Below are 18,181 nucleotides of genomic sequence, written 5' to 3'. Positions count from 1 at the left end.
CCATTTGCAATACAGATGTAGACTGTGAGACTGCATTGCAGTTTAGTAGGTGTTAAAAAATCACAGCAATATGAAGGGCGAAGAGAAAGAAAATAGAGTTTACTGAAGTAGAGCAAAATCCATTTTGGTATTGACTGTGATAGGTTAAAATTAACTAGCTTCTAAAATAATTGTTTCAAAGCGGTTAAATTTGAAATGAGAACAAAACTGAGGGGAAAAAAGTGGCAGGAAAAACTAGTACATTGCCATAGACATGAAAAGTTAATGATGCTTAAATATTTATTAAACACTTCTTGTGGGATGCAGAGAGAAAAGAAAGTGGGGATCAGGCAGAGAGAAGTTAATTATGCAATTAACATGCAATTAGGTGACAGGTTAATTTATGCAATTAGGAAAACAATGCAAACCATGTATTCACAAATGGGGATGGAAAGCAAGGCTTCTTTTGGATTGTATTTTCACTATGAGTTCAGTCAGGTGCCATTCCCACAACAGGTTATTTTTGTCTGGAGCTGTATAAACAAGGCATTACAAATATATATATACGTTTGGGTACACTGATGTTATATCATGTATGACTAAAGGTTTTTAGAAAGAAAGTTATTAAAAAAAAAAAAAAGATTGGAAAACAGTTGAATCCTTTCCAGGATGCATTTACAAAACATAGTTCAGTGCCACATGGTTATGAATGAGCTGAGGAACCGGAGCTAATAGAGCTGTATAGCTGTGTTACTGTAACATTGTCCAGGCTCTGTATAAGGAGAGTCAAAGTCCTTTTTAACAGAGTTCATATAACCAGAATGTGGTTCTAAAGCTGAAGTGTATTTAAAATAGCTTATAGAAATGCAAGCCACGTGTATTGCATTTCACAGCTTGCAAACTTAGGTGCATTAAAACACTCCCACTCTAATCTGATTTATAGATGTTGTAATGGGACACCGGATCAGCCACAGCTTTACGACGGATCTGTCCAGATTTTCTCCTTTAAAATTACTTATCAAAGATGTAAAAACAGGTTTTATTGGATTAAAAAGTAGAATGCTTTGGTTTTATCTAATCAATTTTCATGACCAGATTAAGACAAAACAGGAAAAGGGTTGATAAACAGCTTTTGCTAGTGCCTTGCATGTCCTTGTAAGCAGGTCCCTATTTCTAGGTTCAAATGCAGTCATTTCAAAGATTCTGAGCTGCAGCAAACTCTGCTCACATCCTTAGCCCCAGAATCCCTATAAAACTGTTACCCTGCACGCAGGCTGTGGGCCTCTCCTTCTCAGCAATCTTGCCATCCCTGGCTGTTCAGGTTCCTACTCCTTGTGACTGTTACCTGGCAAACACACAGTCTTTGATGCTTTTCTTCAAGTGCCAAACTCTTGGGAGAAAGAACTTGTCCCCTTGTTTGAGACCCTATTGTGAACTTGTCAGCTTGAAAATGAGTATATACAATTAGTGTACCCACTGTGGTTTAGATCTTCTCAATAAATAAATCTTGTGCTTGCCCTTGGAATTCTTATATTCAATCTTAGGCATTTTGCCTGATGTAGTCTCAGCAATAAGTATAAAAAACAGACATCTTAATTTTAAGAAATTATGCTTCTGCGTTACTTGCATTACTTTGAACAAGGCTAAAAGGGCCCTGAGAGTGTCTGATGCAGATACTAGAAAGGAGCTAAGTATGGGACATGAAAGGTTTTCAGCTTTCTTGGAATACATTGACTAAAGTAAATGAGACGTGAGCTAACAATTTATGTTCTGTTAAAATGGTAGTACTGGGTGGTCAGGAAGTGATAACAAAAGAATAGTCTAATCCATTTCATAGATATGAGTAATATCTTAGCCTTGACCCAGATGAAACTACATTAATGGAGCAAGATCAAGGTGCAGCTGTCTGATAGTTCAGCCACGAAGTTTTTCATTCAGGTGACTAAAGATACGACACATTGTACATGATCTGCTAGCCCTGTCCTGGTTTAACTCCAGCAGGCAGCTCAGCACCACGCAGCCGCTCGCTCACTCCCCCCGCAGTGGGATGGGGGAGAGAATTGGAAAGGTAAAATGAAAAAACTCGTGGATTGAGATAAAGACAGTTTAAAGCAAAAGCTGTGCTCGCAAGCAGAGCAAAACAAGGAATTCATTCACTGTTTCCCATCAGCAGGCAGGGGTACAGCTGCTGCCAGGAGAGCAGGGCACATCACGGGTAGTGGTTCATTGGAAAGACAAATGCCATCACTCTCAACATCCTCCCCTTCCTCCTTCCTTACCCCAGCTGTTACTGCTGATCATGACACCACCTGGTGTAGGCCATCCCCTGGCCAGCCTGGGCCAGCTGCCCTGCCCATGTCCCCCCCCAGCTCCTCGCTGGCAGGGCAGCACCAGGAGCTGGAAAGTCCTTGGCTCTGTGTGAGCACTGCCCTGCAACAACTCAAGCATCGGTGTGTTACCAAATTATTTTAATCAAAAATCCGAAACACAGCACCATAGCAGCTACTAGGAAGAAAAGTAACTATCCCAGCCAAAAGCAGGGCAAGTACTTGCCCTAAACTACAAAAATTTAATAAAATCAAATGCTGAGGCTTTTAAAATGGAAATTTAGATAAAAGACAACTTAAAAATGTTTTCCTTCAGACTGAATGGCCTTCAAGTGTGCAGATTCCAATTAAAAAGTGTTTCAGTTCTGTTGGTTTGCTTGATATAAACACTCTAAATGAGATTACCTACATCAGTATGAATGGTTCAGTGTCTGAGAGTGATTCATTAGGATAATCACAGTAGGCTCTTAAATAATAAAATCAGAACTTCCCCTTGGAGTAACTGTTAGTTTGAGGCAATTCTTCCTTAAAGAAGAGTTTCAGCCTTCTGTTCGGTTGACATGCAGAGTTTTTTCTCTTGATTAGAAATGCGTCAGAGTTGCATGCTGAGACATTGTAATCTCTGCAACTTCAGAGTGATACCACTGTAGTGTCTCTGGTGCTTCAATGTAGTGTACTTGTTTTCTGGCTCTTTTATTATTATTATTTTTCAATTTAGGCAAAATGGAAGTTCATTTGCTAAAAGTATCCTAAGTTTTTGATGCGTCAGTCTGGTTATTGAATTTCATCTTATTTAGTTACAAGTCTGAGAAAAATCCTGATAACTTACAGGAAGGTAAACAGAACACATTTCATTTTTAACTTGATTTAAATTTACTATTATGGAATAATTTAGTTTTTACTTATTTACTTGTACAAAAGGTACAAAAGCTGTAAAATGTTCTTTAAAAGTTCTGGGACTTCTGTGAGTGATGCTTTAAATAGATACTGGCTGAACTAACTCGTATAGTAAAAGTATATAAGCTGTCAGAAAAATCCCACCTACTGCAAGCTTATAGTAAATGACTAACATTATTTTCTCATATCAGAATTCTCAAATGTTTATGCTGTCTTCAAAAGTTTTATTGCAAGCAGGTAATGAAGAAGGAAGGAATCCAATTACTTTATGCACAAGGCATGAAGTTCCTGCCTAATAAAGAGCAAAGGAGGACTTTTGTTCAGTAAGCATAGAGGCATCTATAAGCTCTAGTGAGTAAACTGGAAATTGCTTTTAAGTAGGTTAGGAGTGATTTTCACTAAATTATTTGATGGATCTTCAGCTTTCATAAACCCTCATGTAGCTAAGGTAGAGTACAGAAATAAATGCCTGAGTGGGTCTGATGTATATGAAACAAACTAAATTCTAGATTCATGTGAATTTTTCATTGAAGCATGAAATTGAGGAAAATGTTCAGAGAGGTTTTTTGTGTGTATAATGTTTAAGTATGAAAATAGGAGCAGATAACTGGACTGGACAGCTGATGGATCAGTCTTCGACAGTGATTGATTCCTTGCTTCAAAGGAGGAAAAGAGGGATTTGCCGTAGTAACTTATGACTGCTCTTACTTAAAACTTCTACTTCAGAGCTACTAGTCATGTGGCCTATGTCTTGCACCATGTATGCTGCCCCTTCTAATACTTCTCAGCTAAAGTAAATGAGAATAAGGTAAATTTTAATCCTAAATGCTGTTGTTGAACGTAAATCATTTGCATGAATATCTTGTGGTAGTGAATTCAGCTAATGTTCCATTGTTTTTTTTTAAAGTATTTTTTCAGTTTCTGCTGTGTGTCACTTCCCTTCTAGAACTGTTGAACCCTTAGAAATTGTACGTATGAAGTAATTGTCATGAAGTTACAGAAGCAGAAAATGGACACTCGAATTACCCAGCATTATTCTTTTATCCCAAAGCCAGTCATTTACGATGAAAAATAACCACAATATGTTCTCTGTGTGCTGGCACTTTCGAACCTACCCTTCCTAAACAAGTTTGTTTCACCATTGTGACTTTTTACGCAAAATGTCCTCAGCTGCCTCTGTCAGAGGAGAGTAATCTGGTGAAAGGAACGTGCAGACAAGTAGCTCATAAGTGCAGAGTTCAGACTGACCTATAGGCTCTGCAGTGTGTAGTCATGTCTGAAAATGTTCTGAAAGGACTGCAGTGAATGGGTAGTATGTCCTTAAATCATTTCACAAACGTGGATTGATTTCCTATTTTGTTACAATACTGATTAAGAAGAGAGAATGGGTGTAACTGAAGAGCAGTGGAGTTGTGAGATCTGAATATTCTTATTCTTTTCTTCAGGGTTTAACTCATGTAGGAAGACCTCACATTGTCTGTTCTGTCCACCAAGCAAGCTGGGATAAAGCTTTCCGTTTCCCATTCCCCTACCCATCTTGTACACCTTGTAGTCAAACATCCATGTGGGCACTATCCTGTGAGTTGGGGAGGACGACCTCTTTTATTGTTTGTTTGTTTTCAGAATAGGTAACACCAGTAATAAACCTTGTAGCATCCTCTTACTTGTGTGAATGTAATAGATGTTTGACTTCTGGTCAGGGTCAGGTACTGACCTTTCTTCTTCTCTTGCCCATGAGATAACCGTATTCTTGTAGACAACATCGTACGTGCTGAACTGTAATCTTTGAGCAGAGGAAGGAGGAAGATTGATTTGGCAATGCTTTCATTATTTCTCTTTTCTCTGATGAGACTGAATGAATTATTCATTTATTGGTTATCTTCAAAAATAGCTGGCTGAACAAAATCTGATGAAGTGCCTGACTGAGACAGCAGACTTTCAACAGTATACAGCTTAGGCTTCGGGTGTTCTTCACAACCCCATCTCCTGCAGAGCTGCCGTCTAAGTCTCTGGGAGAACACGAGGCAGTGGAGTTCAGTGGAGTGGGAGTTCACCTTTGGATGAGCTAGTGTGAAACTGTTATGCTCAAATTCAAGACTTCGAGGCTTGTGTATGCTAGGTTTCGATGGGAAGACAGATGGGAACTCACAATGATTTGTGATTTTCACTTTCTTGAGACTGTTCAAGCGGTGCTCAGCAATAGTCAGAAACACTGGTGTGTTACCTACATTGTTCTAGTCAGAAATTCAAAGCACACCACCATACTAGCCCCTCTGAAGAAAGTTAACTCCATCCCAGCCAGATCCATACAGGCAATTTGTTTGCAAAATATGTGGTGTAAATCAGATTTCATGTCTCTTGTCCTTGTCAAATAAATGTTCTTATTTACTGGAAGATTTGCTTTAGAGGAACATACAAGAGAGAAACAAATCTATAAAATCAACCCTAGACCTTGATGTGTGATGGAGTAATTAACTTTGTTACTTGCTGATTTCTTGAATTAGTTGAAACCAAAGAAGTGTCTCACATAAATTGGATTGAACTAGAATGGTGTTATTAGTGTTATATTGAGAGCAATGCATTGTGAGTGTTCAATAAAATGTAATATTGGTTTATATAAAAGCTTTGCTTTTTGAATTGAGACGTGGTAGGGACAAATAAAATGATTTATTTTTTGCTGGTCTAAACTAGTATTCTTATAAAACCTGTTTTTCAAATTAAACCTTTATTACTGCACAGAATGAGAAAAGAGAATAGCAGAGGAGAAAACAGCAGTGCATCATTAAATGTAGGTTGCTGAATTATGAGTTATTCTTTCACAGTGGAATGGAAAACTTTCTCATACTATGAAAATAGTGTGGTTCTCTAGAATTATGTTCTTTCCTTCTTGGAAGGATGTTGTCAGAATTTGAGCAAAACAAAACTCAAAACTTGGATTTCGGTACAAATATTTTAAAATAACCTTAGCCATGAAATGCTAGCAAAGGAGCAAGATGGATAAGTGATTTTGATTATATAATACCTAATGTGGCTATGGATTAGAAGCAGGTTGGTGTGAATCTTAGGAAAAATTACATTACATAAAATTATTCAGGCAGGCTTAAGCACTTGCTTACAAATTGTAATAAATTACAGATGGCCTGATTTTATCCACAGTTGACAGCTTTTTACAGCCATTAGGACAAGAATTCTGTTTGTGATAGCTTTTTAGCACATAATATTAAAGTTGACCGAGTTGCGAAGTAGAGGTATATGCATATTGCCAGCATACAATGTTCTGTCTGCTAATTTCAAGCCAATTAACTTTGAGTGAAGATGTGAGGTAATTGTTAAGATCCATATAGTCATTTCTGTATTTCCATTTTACATAAACAGGAAAGAGATTTTTCTTATTATTTGTAGAAGCTATTTTCTCAACTGTTGATTTTGTTTGTTAGAAGTAAAGTTATGGGAAGTTCCCAACTAATTTTAAATACTTGCTATTCAAATACTAAAATATTCTTTATCTTGTTACCTAAGGACTACTTATGAATAAAGTTTTAGTGCTACGCTGTTGTGGTATGTTTTTATTGTATTGTAGATGGAGATTAATTTGGGAATAAAATTGGGAGTCACTCATTACTGGATAGTAAATAGAGAATGGAGTGAGAGCAAAAAACTTGGAAGTGGGAGCTGATGCAATGATAGCAACATGATCAGTTTTAAGCACACAGCTATGTATGTTTGTCGCATTAAAATGCAGCCACTACAGCTCTTGTGATTATCCAAGGTTCTAACAATTAGTATACCTCCCAAATATTAAACCAAAATTCAGGTATCCTATAAAGGAGTAGCATTTGCATTAGTCTCATGTATCACACATTCTTGTCAGAAGAATAATAAAGGTAAATTCTGACCAGACAACAGAAGAAAGAGCTATTCTTGATCCCAGTCCATTCCTTCTCAACTCCTGTTTAGTACTCACCTTTCCATATCATCCCATACATACTGGCATGCCTCTTGGGAGCCTCGTACCAACTGTAACCTCTGCTGCAGTTGAACTTGATTGTTTTTCCCAGTTTTCTTTTATTAAGTATGGAAAATGAACATCACATGATATTTGTGCAGTAGATACTTTCATTTCATTGCTGAAGCAATCTTCAGAGATGTTACTAAAAATGATCTCTCAGAGAGAGCTTCAGGATTAGGCTCTAGGAGATGAAACAAAAACCAGTACAAAGGAAAGATTACTTAGAAATGAGAGAACTTATTGGTATAAAACCAATCCTAAAACAGTGGTTTCTGTGCATTTGGCATCACACCAGCTAAGATGGATGAGCACCTTAGAAAACAGTGTTTGATGCCAAGCATTACTTGCCTATAGTCTTCCACAGAAGACTGCTTTAGCCCCTTCCATTGAGGACTTAAAATGATGTTAGGGTGCCTAAAAGCATGGAAGGCTTTCAGCCTTAGCAAAACTGTCTGGCGAGAGCAAATAAAATAGCTGATGATTTGTATGTGCTCTGTCTCTTGAAAGAATCACAGAATGGTTGAGGTTGGAAGGGACCTCTGAATGTCACCTTTTGAACAGGAGGTTGAACAAAGAGTCACGCGAGACAGCTTTCAGCATCTCCAGTCTGGGAGACTCCACAACCTGTGCCAGTGCTCTGTCACCAGCACAGTACAGAAGTGCTTCTTGATGTTCACACAGAACCTCTTATGTTCCTCTTGTCCAGGCACTGGGTACCACTGAAAAAAGCCTGGCTTCATCCTCTGTGCACCCTCCCTTCAATCCCCTGGCTGAACAGTCCCAGCTCTCTCAGCCTTTCCTCATAGGAGAGGCATCTTAAATCAACGTACTGTAATGTCACTGGACTCTCCCCAGTCTGTCCGTGTCTCTTGTGCTGCGGAGCCCAGCACTCCAGGTGTGGCCTCACCAGCGCTGAGTAGAGCGGAAGGATCACCTCCCTGGACCTGCTGGCAATACTTTGCCTAGTGAAGCCCAGAATGCCATTAGCCTTCTTAGCAGCAAGGCTATATTGCTGCTGAAGTCTTTTTTCTGCCAAGCTGTTTTCCTTCTGGTTGGCCCTCAGCTTGTCCTGGTGCATGGGGTTGTTGCTTCCCAGATGCAGGTTGCTGAACTTCATGAGGTTCCTGTCAGCCCATTTCTCCAGCCTGCCCAGGTCCCTCTGGATGGCAGCACAGCCCTCTGATATAACAGCCAGTTTTTGTCTGGTGTACCAGACACTCCTCCCCTGTTTTGTGTCACCTCTAAATGTGTTGAGGAGCAGACTCTGCCCCATCACCGAAATCCTTAACAAAGATGTTGAACGCAACTGGACGTAATGGCCACAAAACAGAACACAGGAAGTTCTGCACCGACATGCGAAGGAACTTCTTCACGGTGAGACCGACGGAGCACTGGAACAGGCTGCCTGGAGAGGTTGTGGAGTCTCCTTCTCTGGAGATATTCAAGGCCCATCTGGACGCCTACCTGGGCAACCTGCTCTGAGGAGCCTGCTTTGGCAGGGTGGTTGGACCCGATGATTTTTGAGGTCCCTTCCAACCCCTACAGTTCTGTGATTCTGTAATATTGGCCCCTGGAGTACACCACTAGTTACTGAGCTCTAAGTAGACTTGATGCCACTGATCACCACCTTCTGGACCCAGCCACTCAGCCAGTTTTCAGGCCATTTCTCTGTCTGTTTATCCAGCCCACACTTCATTAGCTTCTCTACGAGGACCTTACAGGAGATGGCATCAAAGGCCTTAATGAAATTTGGGCAGACAGTATACAATGCTCTCCCCTTTCTACCATGCTAGTTGTTTTATCACAGCTTATTAGGTGGGTCTAGCATGACTTCCCCTTTGTGAGTCCATGCTGCTCCTTTCTAACCACCTTTTGTCCTTCATGTGCCTAGAAATGGTTTCCAGGACCAGCAGGTCTGTCACCTTCCCAGGGGTTGAGGTGAGGCTGACTGGCTTGTATTTCCCTGGTCATCCTCCTTGCCCTTCTTGAAGATAGCAGAAGAATGTACTTAAGATGTTAAAGGATATAATTGGGATTAGGGGAGGGAGGGGAATTACTGTATCTTAGCTAGGTATTATCTGTGCAATTGCAGAAAATCATGATACCCATACTTGGTCTCAATAATGATTGTTTCCCTCCTTCTCTGCTGAAGAGATTTGTTTTATGGATGAAAATTGCAAGACTTGCCAATCTGAGGAGCTATATAAAGAGCTAAAGTATGCGATACCTGCTGAACAAGCGATAACTTATAACTTCAATGGATTGTTGTTGCCCTCTTCAAAACGGGCTCAGATGTTCTTAGGGCAGAAAATTCCAAGTCATGTTGGATACCAGGCTGATAGCACGGGGGAAGCAAAATAATTGACTTCCAAGAAGCTTGTTCTGGCCTCAGGTTTTTCTGAATGACACTTGGAAACAATCTGTTTTCAGTTATCTCAGAATAATTTAAGCTTACGACATTGCTTGGTTTCAATAGATGTTTGAAAATGAGAACAGCCTTGAAGTAAAGTGTGGTGCCCATTTGTGACAGCTGTGAAGAATGGAAATTTAAGGCAGGTGTACGGAAGACCTTTGCTCTGCTGTTTGCAAGGACAGTGTTTCAGGAGAATAGACTAGTACCATAAGAATTTAGTTTTTCAATTAGAAGTTGTTTATATATGATCTGAAGTAAACATAGCTAGAAATCTCTTAAGCTGTGTACTTGATTTATAAAACCACACATGCTGCTATGCCAGCCTGAAATATGGTTAAAATGGTAGCCCCGGTAACTGTGAAGACTCCACTTGAAAGTAAACACACACGTACTGTGTGCCTGTCCCTTTCTATATGACTCCATCATAGCAGATTTTTATGCTATTTTTATTTATTTGATACTGCTTTGTCCCGTTTTTATGCAGCCTTTTTCCAAAAGGTACTACAAAGAATAATTAATCCACTAGTGGTGTCAATAATTATCAATAATTGCTGTGATATTCTAGCAGACCAGTAATAGTAATAGACTGAGATGAATCTCAGTGCAGCACAAGTCCCAGCTAGGCTTTCGTCATGGTGTATGACACCACTACAAAATTACAGCAGGTCACTAAATGAAACACTAAGTTAAAGCAATTTCACTGCCTTGTTAGGCAGTTCTTTAGCCCACTGCATGCTTCTGTGCACACTGCGTGCAGGTATTTTTTTGTTAGAGCAGATCACTATTTCTCTTAAAGGTGAGCAGGGATGGGTTTGGGTGTGCAGGTTCCTGTTTCCTGTCACTGCAGATATTTCCTAGATGTTTTCAGTGGATACTTGCTCATTTCAGAGGAGCATCAGTAGTATGTTGGGTTTTGGGTAGTCTTGAGTTCCCTCACTGCTCTTTACAGACACCAACCTCATTTGCTCTTTATTCCTATTTTGCAGGAGAGGAAATTAAAGGATCATGTAAATAAAGAGAACTTCATGCCCAAGAAGTGAAGTATGTTACAGAACTGTAAAATTCTCCTAAGTACAAAGATTTAATGTCTTCAGCAACCTCAGCAGACTTGGTAGCTCTAGGGATGATATAGGTGGGGGCAAAGCAGGTTCTCTTGGTCTCAACCCAGTGCCCAACCTGACAGTGGTCATCTGCTATCCCTCAAGAATCAGTTGTAGTGAAAACGCTGTGCTCACTGATTGACCGGTTCATTTCAGCTGTGCCTTTTTTGTGATTAAGTATGGAGTAAAGGCATATTAGATATGTAGAAGAGGATACATTTGCTATGTCACTACTGTAAACCACTTTGTATTCATTTTAAAAAGTGATGTTTGGATGGATTAGGATGATCAATCTAATACTAGTATGAGAACTATAAATAGATCTACAAAGTCATTTTCATAAGTTCATGTAAATACCATCTTACATCCTGAAGTCTCTTGGCAAGAAAAGATGAGAAGTTTCCTTCTCCAAAGGAGACAAATAGTGTCACTTGCCTTCAGGTTGACAAAGAAGGACCGCGAAAACACATCTCTGTGAAAGCACATCTGTGCTTAGCATCTGTAAAGTCTGCACATTCTGCAGATACTGTTTTCAGGAAGGGTAAATAGTGTCTGTCATTAGTCTGCTTCTGAATTTTTACTACAAGCTTTTGAAAAATTGAACTTCTCTTTAATGTTGCAGAACGGCATAGTTTGGATGTTGAAGTTAATAAATAAGAGTATAGACAGATTTCTGGCTGGTGTATGATAAGCGGTGGCTCAGTTTAAGATTTCAATTTATTTTTAATTTATCCTGGAAGTTCTATTTAAAAATTGATTACATATCAGTGAAGGAATAAGGATAATGTTTTAGAGTAATACGCCTTGACCTTTATGACTAAAACTGTAATTTATATCCTTATAAATCAAATTCAATACAATAAACAAATACAGAAAAGAGTTTTTATTTCTGATACTGGAACAGCATCTTTCACAGGAATTTTTAAGCACTTTATACTTTTCAGAAATTTTACTTGTGATTTTTTTTCCTTTCTAAAGCCACAGAAGAAGGAGGATCAGCAATTAGAAGCTAAAGCAAGTCCAAAAAAGTCATCAGAACCCACTATTGACCTTCTAGGACTTGGTAAGCAATAAATAATTACCTGTTTTTCTATCAAACACAGATACATCATTTTATATTTTAATAAATATTCTCTCTGCTTACTGATATTGTTAGCTGAATTTGAAAACTGTAAAATTGAGTCTATGAATTTGAAACTATAAAGGAAAATGCCATGGGGATGTGTGTATATCAATACTTGTGTTCTGCTAAGGAGAGTAATGAGCTCCTGTGGGAAGGGAAAGTTATCAAAGGGATCTTCAAAGGGCTTGCGGATGGTGATATTTCAGAGTTTATGGTACAAGCATACTTTTTAATTGAAATGCTGAGCTAATCTGAATTGTATTTCTCTAAAATGCCTTCTATCATAAAATCTCTGTCTTAGTTAAAAGAACAATAAAGTGTCTCACTGCAACTGACCAGTATCTTGTAAAATTTAACACACTGGGCACCGCTTTGTTGTATACTGACTGTGACAATCACTCAGTATTATGTGATACACCTTTTGTTTTATTGACTGGCAGGTAACCACCAATTTGTCTTGTAAATAAACTGTTTCGGACTCTAATAATTTAATTTGCAACATCTTCATATGCTACCGTAATTTTTACGTGTTTCCTCTGCTTGTTGAAGGCCATATTTGTATAATATATGTGTTTACCCATTGGATAGAAACAAAACCTAGAAAAACAAAATATTACAATAATTTCTTTAAATCCCTGTTATTGTTTGAATTATTTGTTTATGAATTTGAATATTGTTTATGAATTGGGAGTGGATATTAGTAGATTCAATTTAAACTATTCTAAATTTCTACATAGTTTTTACAGGGTATTGCATGAGGCAGATAAGCTTTTAAAATGTGATTATTTTTCTAGTCCGTAGCACAACCTGGGATTTGTTGGAAAATGTTTTGTTGCCTTTCTTAACAAAAACAAACTAACAAAAAAAAAACACCAACTTTTGGGTTTAAGGTAATAATGTTGCAACAAAGCAAAAAGTGTCTTCCCTATTTTAGAATTTACATTGGCATTCATATTTTGCCTCTGTATGCAGAGTAGCTGTAAAATACTGTTTTTGCCCTGGTTATGCACGTGTGTTGTGGTCCGTATCTCATCCCAAGTAATCGGCTGCTATAGGCAAGCAAATCTTAATTAACGCAGTAGAAGTTAGATTATGGACACAGAATGAACTTGATAAAAACAAAAGTAATTCAGACGTCACGGAAAACTGGTCCTCCTTTCTTTTCTTTTACCAGACTGACTACCTAATTAAGAATTAAAATTTAATCAATATGTGGTTCTGAGGCTGTCAGACTTCTGTATCCTTTTAGTTATTGTTTGAAAAGCATCTTGCTAATGCCGCTCAGTGGTACGGTAATGAACTCGGATCACATCGAGATGTAATATGCAGTAGAAAGAGAATTATATTTGTGTTCAGCAGCTGTGGTTCTTCATCGTAAGGAAACATAGTGAGATACACAAAGGGCAAAGTTTGTAATTTGTATTGTAGCGTAAAATGATTTTAGAGGAGGGGGTGTTAAAGACTTCTTCAGTAACAAATTGAAAGGCAGTGTAATAAGCTAGTATCACTTAGAATCCACTGAGCTACAAATGAGGTGGATTAATGAGAGCAGACCTGCATATTTCATTTCGAGAGTTGTCTTCTAATTAATTCCTGCAGTGGACTACTTGTTATTAATTTGTTGATTCAGATAGTATATTAAAAGAGCGATCACTTCAAAACAATGTATATGCCATATCAAACAATAATAGAGTGGACAGGATTGTATAGTTCATTTTTCTTACCGAATGGACACATTTCTAATAAGAGTGATTCATTCTCTCGGGATTTTATTTCTGCAAATGGAGAATGATAGTAGTTTTCACTAGACAGATCAGAATCACTTGTAATAGCGGATTAAGTAATTTTAATGGATCACGATTCATGCTAGAAGAATTCTGGCTTTCAAAACAGCCTGTCCTCTTGTGGAATATTTTCTTGAGTAAAGAGTAGCTTTGGGGATGAAGTTAACCTCTGGGTGACTGCTTTTTTTTAGCCTTTTTTAATAGTGACCTCATCAGAAGGTAAAACTCATCCTGTGAAGTAGGACTTACCGTGAGAAAGCGAATGGCAATTATAGCTAGACAATATATTTTCTGGAAATATTTTTTTATTTTTATTCGTCTTCATAGAATGCAAAATTCTCAAGGTAATGTGCCTGGGCAAATTGCACCTTTAAAACTTGTAATAGCAGCAGAAGCATGATGCAGAAAAATAGTACAGTCACCAAGGATTTCCTCTGAGCTTTTAAAATAGATTCATATGGTTTCCTTGAATTTGTCCTGTTCAGGAAGCTATTAACTGAGATAGCATTTGGAAATTCAATTTTTGATGATCCAACTACATAAACATTTGTGCCTTTTGGCCTTTTGTTTCAATGTCGATTTTAATTCAGTAATCCGCAGACACAGCAAGGTGGGAAACAGACATGTACAAGGTAAATGTTCTTACGTTCTTCACAAGCAATAGTAATAGTTAATGTTCTTGCTGTGCTACCTCAAATTCTTTCCCTTACTTCCCAAGCTATGAGAAATCACAGCCTATTTCTGCAGGCTAAAACTGCTGCTGCTTTTTGTTATTGATCTCTCCAATTAGTTGGGTCTTGCCCACACTGAACGAGTGCCCTATTGAGAATGTTAGGACTTGGAAGTTAATGCCAAAATCGGTAGCGTGGGATTTGATAACATTAATTTTTAATAGGGGAATTATAGGAAACATTTTTTCAGTTTGAAAGTCACAGCATGTAAACCAGAGTTGCTCAGCATTTAAGTCACTGTCACTGCTCTCTCCATCTCAGTGGTGTTAATCTTGCATTCTGTGCTGCTTGGTGCCTTGGGGTTTTCTCTTACAAGAATTCTCTCCACTTATGTCAGATCAATAGAAATAAAGACAATTTAAAGAAATATTTGTAAAAAAATAATATAGCTGTGTAGGATGGTAAGAATCATTGAGAATCTTTTTTTTTTTCCTGAATATTATTACGCAGGTAATTGGGGGCCATTCAGTTTGTCAGCGTATGCCACTTAAATTATTGCAGCATCACATGAATCCAGAAAAAAGTGAAAAGTTAATATTTTTAAACTATTTTACCTTACAGAATAATGAGAAAAAAGAAAAGTGCATTTTATGCGTTCTGCACCATTTACAATGTTTAGACATGCCTTTTATAAACCAGTTAATTGCACATCCTTGATTAATCAGTGTAGTAAGCTGTTGCAAATAATCAGAAGAAAATGAGTTCTATTATGTTGCATGGTTTGTAGTTTTTTTAATCTTCATCCTTATTTAAGATAGTCCTAGATATACCATAATTATTGTAGTGCTGGAAAGAAGCTCTAAAACAATAAACCAGAATACAGCATCATTAATTGAATGGAAGGAAGGTATCATTATGGAAGGAAGTGGTATCATCATGGAAAGAAGGTATCATTAATTATATGACGTGTGGGGCATTCATCTGGCGTGGTGGGAGGTAAAGTAGGATATGCCAAAAGTTGCATATTTGTCTGCTTGTACAGGGGAAACATTCTGTGAAAGAGTTCTGTGAAGTTTTGAGAGCCTAATCGTAGTGTGAAATGTAGCAAGATGTTGCATATGAGGGAGATGCACTTCTGTCAGTGCTGTCTGGCTAGTACCAAAGCAGCATCGTTGGTCATAAATTGGAAAGCTGCATTTATGAAATAAAAAAAATACATTTATAAGCACATACATATGCATACTTAGATACATGTTAATACTTGTGGTATTGCTGCTATGTTAAGATCATGTTTAGTTAAGCAGTGTATTCACGCAAAATGAAAATGTTGACAACCACTCGGGGCATGTGGTATTGTTAGCTGTCTGGCTTTCCACATTTCATTTTGAGTAGTATTACATAGAAATAACCTTCCTATGAGTGCTTTTTCACTTCTGCAAAGGTTTTAGCAGTAAACAACATTTTAATAGTGCAGTATATAACTCCACAATAATTTGGGATACTTGTTTATATCCCTGTCCCAGATGTTGTTTCAAGTGTTCAACTATTTTTCTCGGTTCTGCCTTTTTAATAATTTGGTGCAATAAATAGTCATATGCATACTCAAAATCCTCTTTCCTTTCCTTGCAAGTTTTAGTATGGCTGTCATAAATATTATAGAGAGATATATATATTAAAACACATGGCAGCTTAGTAACAAAGGTCTTGTAAATAGCTTGCCCCATAGAAAATCAGCTTCAGAAACATAATGCAAAGTTTAAGAATAAATCTTCTTACTGTGCCTTTGAATCTCTTCTGTTGGTCACTTCCACTGCTGGCAAATAAAACTATACCACATATTAATGCTGTGTATTAAAGCTTTCATAACAAAAGGCAGCATGACTTGGAAATTGTAGTGTCAGAAACTAACAAAATGCATACAGAAAAGCACTATCATGGTAAATCCTTCACTCGTTGAATGTATCCTGGTAAATGGCTTTTGTTTCTACTAGCAAATTTAAACAAGACTTCCTAATCGAAAGCAGAAGCAGCATCTGCTGTTGTATAGCATGGCAGACAGCAGTCAGATATTACCATTCATATTGTCATAAATGTAGAAAGAGCAAGTTTGGGACCACAGATAGGAACAGCAATGAAAACCAGCATCTTCTGCAGTGGGGTTGTGCCACGTCTCATGCTTCATCCACAGCTACTGGTGAGGATGAAGGGATGGGAGTACTGTTGACTAAAAGTGCTTTCCAAGTAACTCTGTGATCGTCTCCATAAGACTTCTGTTGGTTAAAGCTATACATTTCTCGAAATATTCAGGCAGGCCTATATAACTTAATCTGTTTTTTTATTTTTTTTTTTACTGCTTCCCAGAAAAGACTCCAGGCGTGTTTCCTTCCGTCTCTTCTACTCATTAGTTTTTAATGGTAGGCAGCAAAAGTTGAATAAGAAGTAAAATTCTTAGAATAATGTATAACTCATAAGTCCATCGCACCGTCTTTTGTATGCTATAGAAGTATTTTAAAGTGAGGAGAGAAAAGAGGAAGTGCTTTCAAATCAATGACCTGCTGCACTGAGGTTGAGAATATCCGACATGTGAACTACACTGAAACACAAGTTTGAGTATGCCCGCATGCATATATTTAAATGAAGACACTAACATTGCTACAAATGATAAACAGGATTGAAAACACTTTTTTTTTTAATATATATATATATATCCTGAAATTTATCACATTCTGGAATCTTCTAGTTTCATTGTGGAAAAAAATGTTTTAGGAATCACTTTTTAATAGATATAAATATTCCAACCATTACGTTTTTGAGAAATGAGTACTACAGGATCTCCTATTAATATTACTCATACAGAGTTGAACTGTGTTGTAAACAGTAATTCAAAATGGCTGGCTGCTGCACTGATACAGACACGGAAATACGCGTTTTTAGTCAAAAATTCAGTAAGAGATTGAAAGTATGTACATTATCAAATAACACTCTTTGAGAATACGTATAGTTGTTAAAACAGCTTTAGACTGATCTGATGAAAACCTGGGTTTTCATAGTACTAATTTTTAAGCAGGTTATTAAATACTTGAAAGAAAACGTGCTCTTGCAAATGTGTTCTCCCAGTGAATGCTCTAACATACGAAATGCTTGCTCTACTAAATGATTATGTTTAAATTTAAAGTCTTATGTTAAACATTTTTACATTCAAGGAAACTGCACAACTTCGGAATACAAGATTTTCTCTTTAATACATGTGCCTCACTGAGAAAATGAGAACATTAAATTATTAATTCTAGACAAATCCTTTTGCGTGAAAATTATGCACTGTTCATTCCTAAACGTATCTGAAACAGTCAACTTTTTGGGAGATGTTTTTGGAACTGCCTGTCTGCAGAATGACCTCAAATGAATAGAACACTTTGCGCTGCCAGAAGCTTGGTACTTGTGTGCAAATACATTTATTTGCACGTATCTTAAAGCGCAGTTGCTGATGAATGGTGGATCAGATTGTGTGTATGGTGTCTGCTGGCTTTCAGTCATCAGAACAGAAATGAGGAAAGGAGGAGACCTTCATAGCTAACACGTAAGCAGGTTTGCTGTAATCACAGATGACTTTGTGTAACTTTGTTTTTCGGAGTTGTTGAAATGATAATCCTCCCAGCAAAGTCAAATCATGACACAGGAATTAAATGTGATGTGGCTACTACAGTCCTGTCGTCATTGTTCAAGTCACTAACGTAGTATAGAAGATCTAAGATGGCCAAGCCATTCCCATGGCCACTTTGCCTGCGTGAAGTTCTTGGGTCTTTCTTGCAGACAGGATAATTGTCCTCACAGACTTTGGGGAACTTAGGGCAATAAACACACATGCTGAGGTTCAGTTT

At 37.7% G+C, this 18,181-nt stretch overlaps 1 protein-coding gene across 2 annotated transcripts in view; it reads left to right on the top strand.

The window, feature by feature from the left end:
- SMAP1 (small ArfGAP 1) overlaps nucleotides 1-18,181 on the top strand; it is an 88,130-nt gene that overhangs the window by 55,553 nt on the left and 14,396 nt on the right. For both annotated transcript variants that reach the window (XM_035320735.1, XM_035320736.1), the window contains one exon: nucleotides 11,704-11,788. In XM_035320735.1, coding sequence (XP_035176626.1) covers nucleotides 11,704-11,788 — 85 coding nt within the window. The remainder of the gene's footprint in view (nucleotides 1-11,703; nucleotides 11,789-18,181) is intronic.

The sequence above is a fragment of the Oxyura jamaicensis genome, chromosome 3 (assembly GCF_011077185.1).
Source record: "Oxyura jamaicensis isolate SHBP4307 breed ruddy duck chromosome 3, BPBGC_Ojam_1.0, whole genome shotgun sequence".
NCBI classification, from domain to species: Eukaryota; Metazoa; Chordata; class Aves; order Anseriformes; family Anatidae; genus Oxyura; species Oxyura jamaicensis.
Note: the sequence above shows the minus strand (reverse complement) of the source record. Positions and strands in the feature narration are given on the sequence as shown.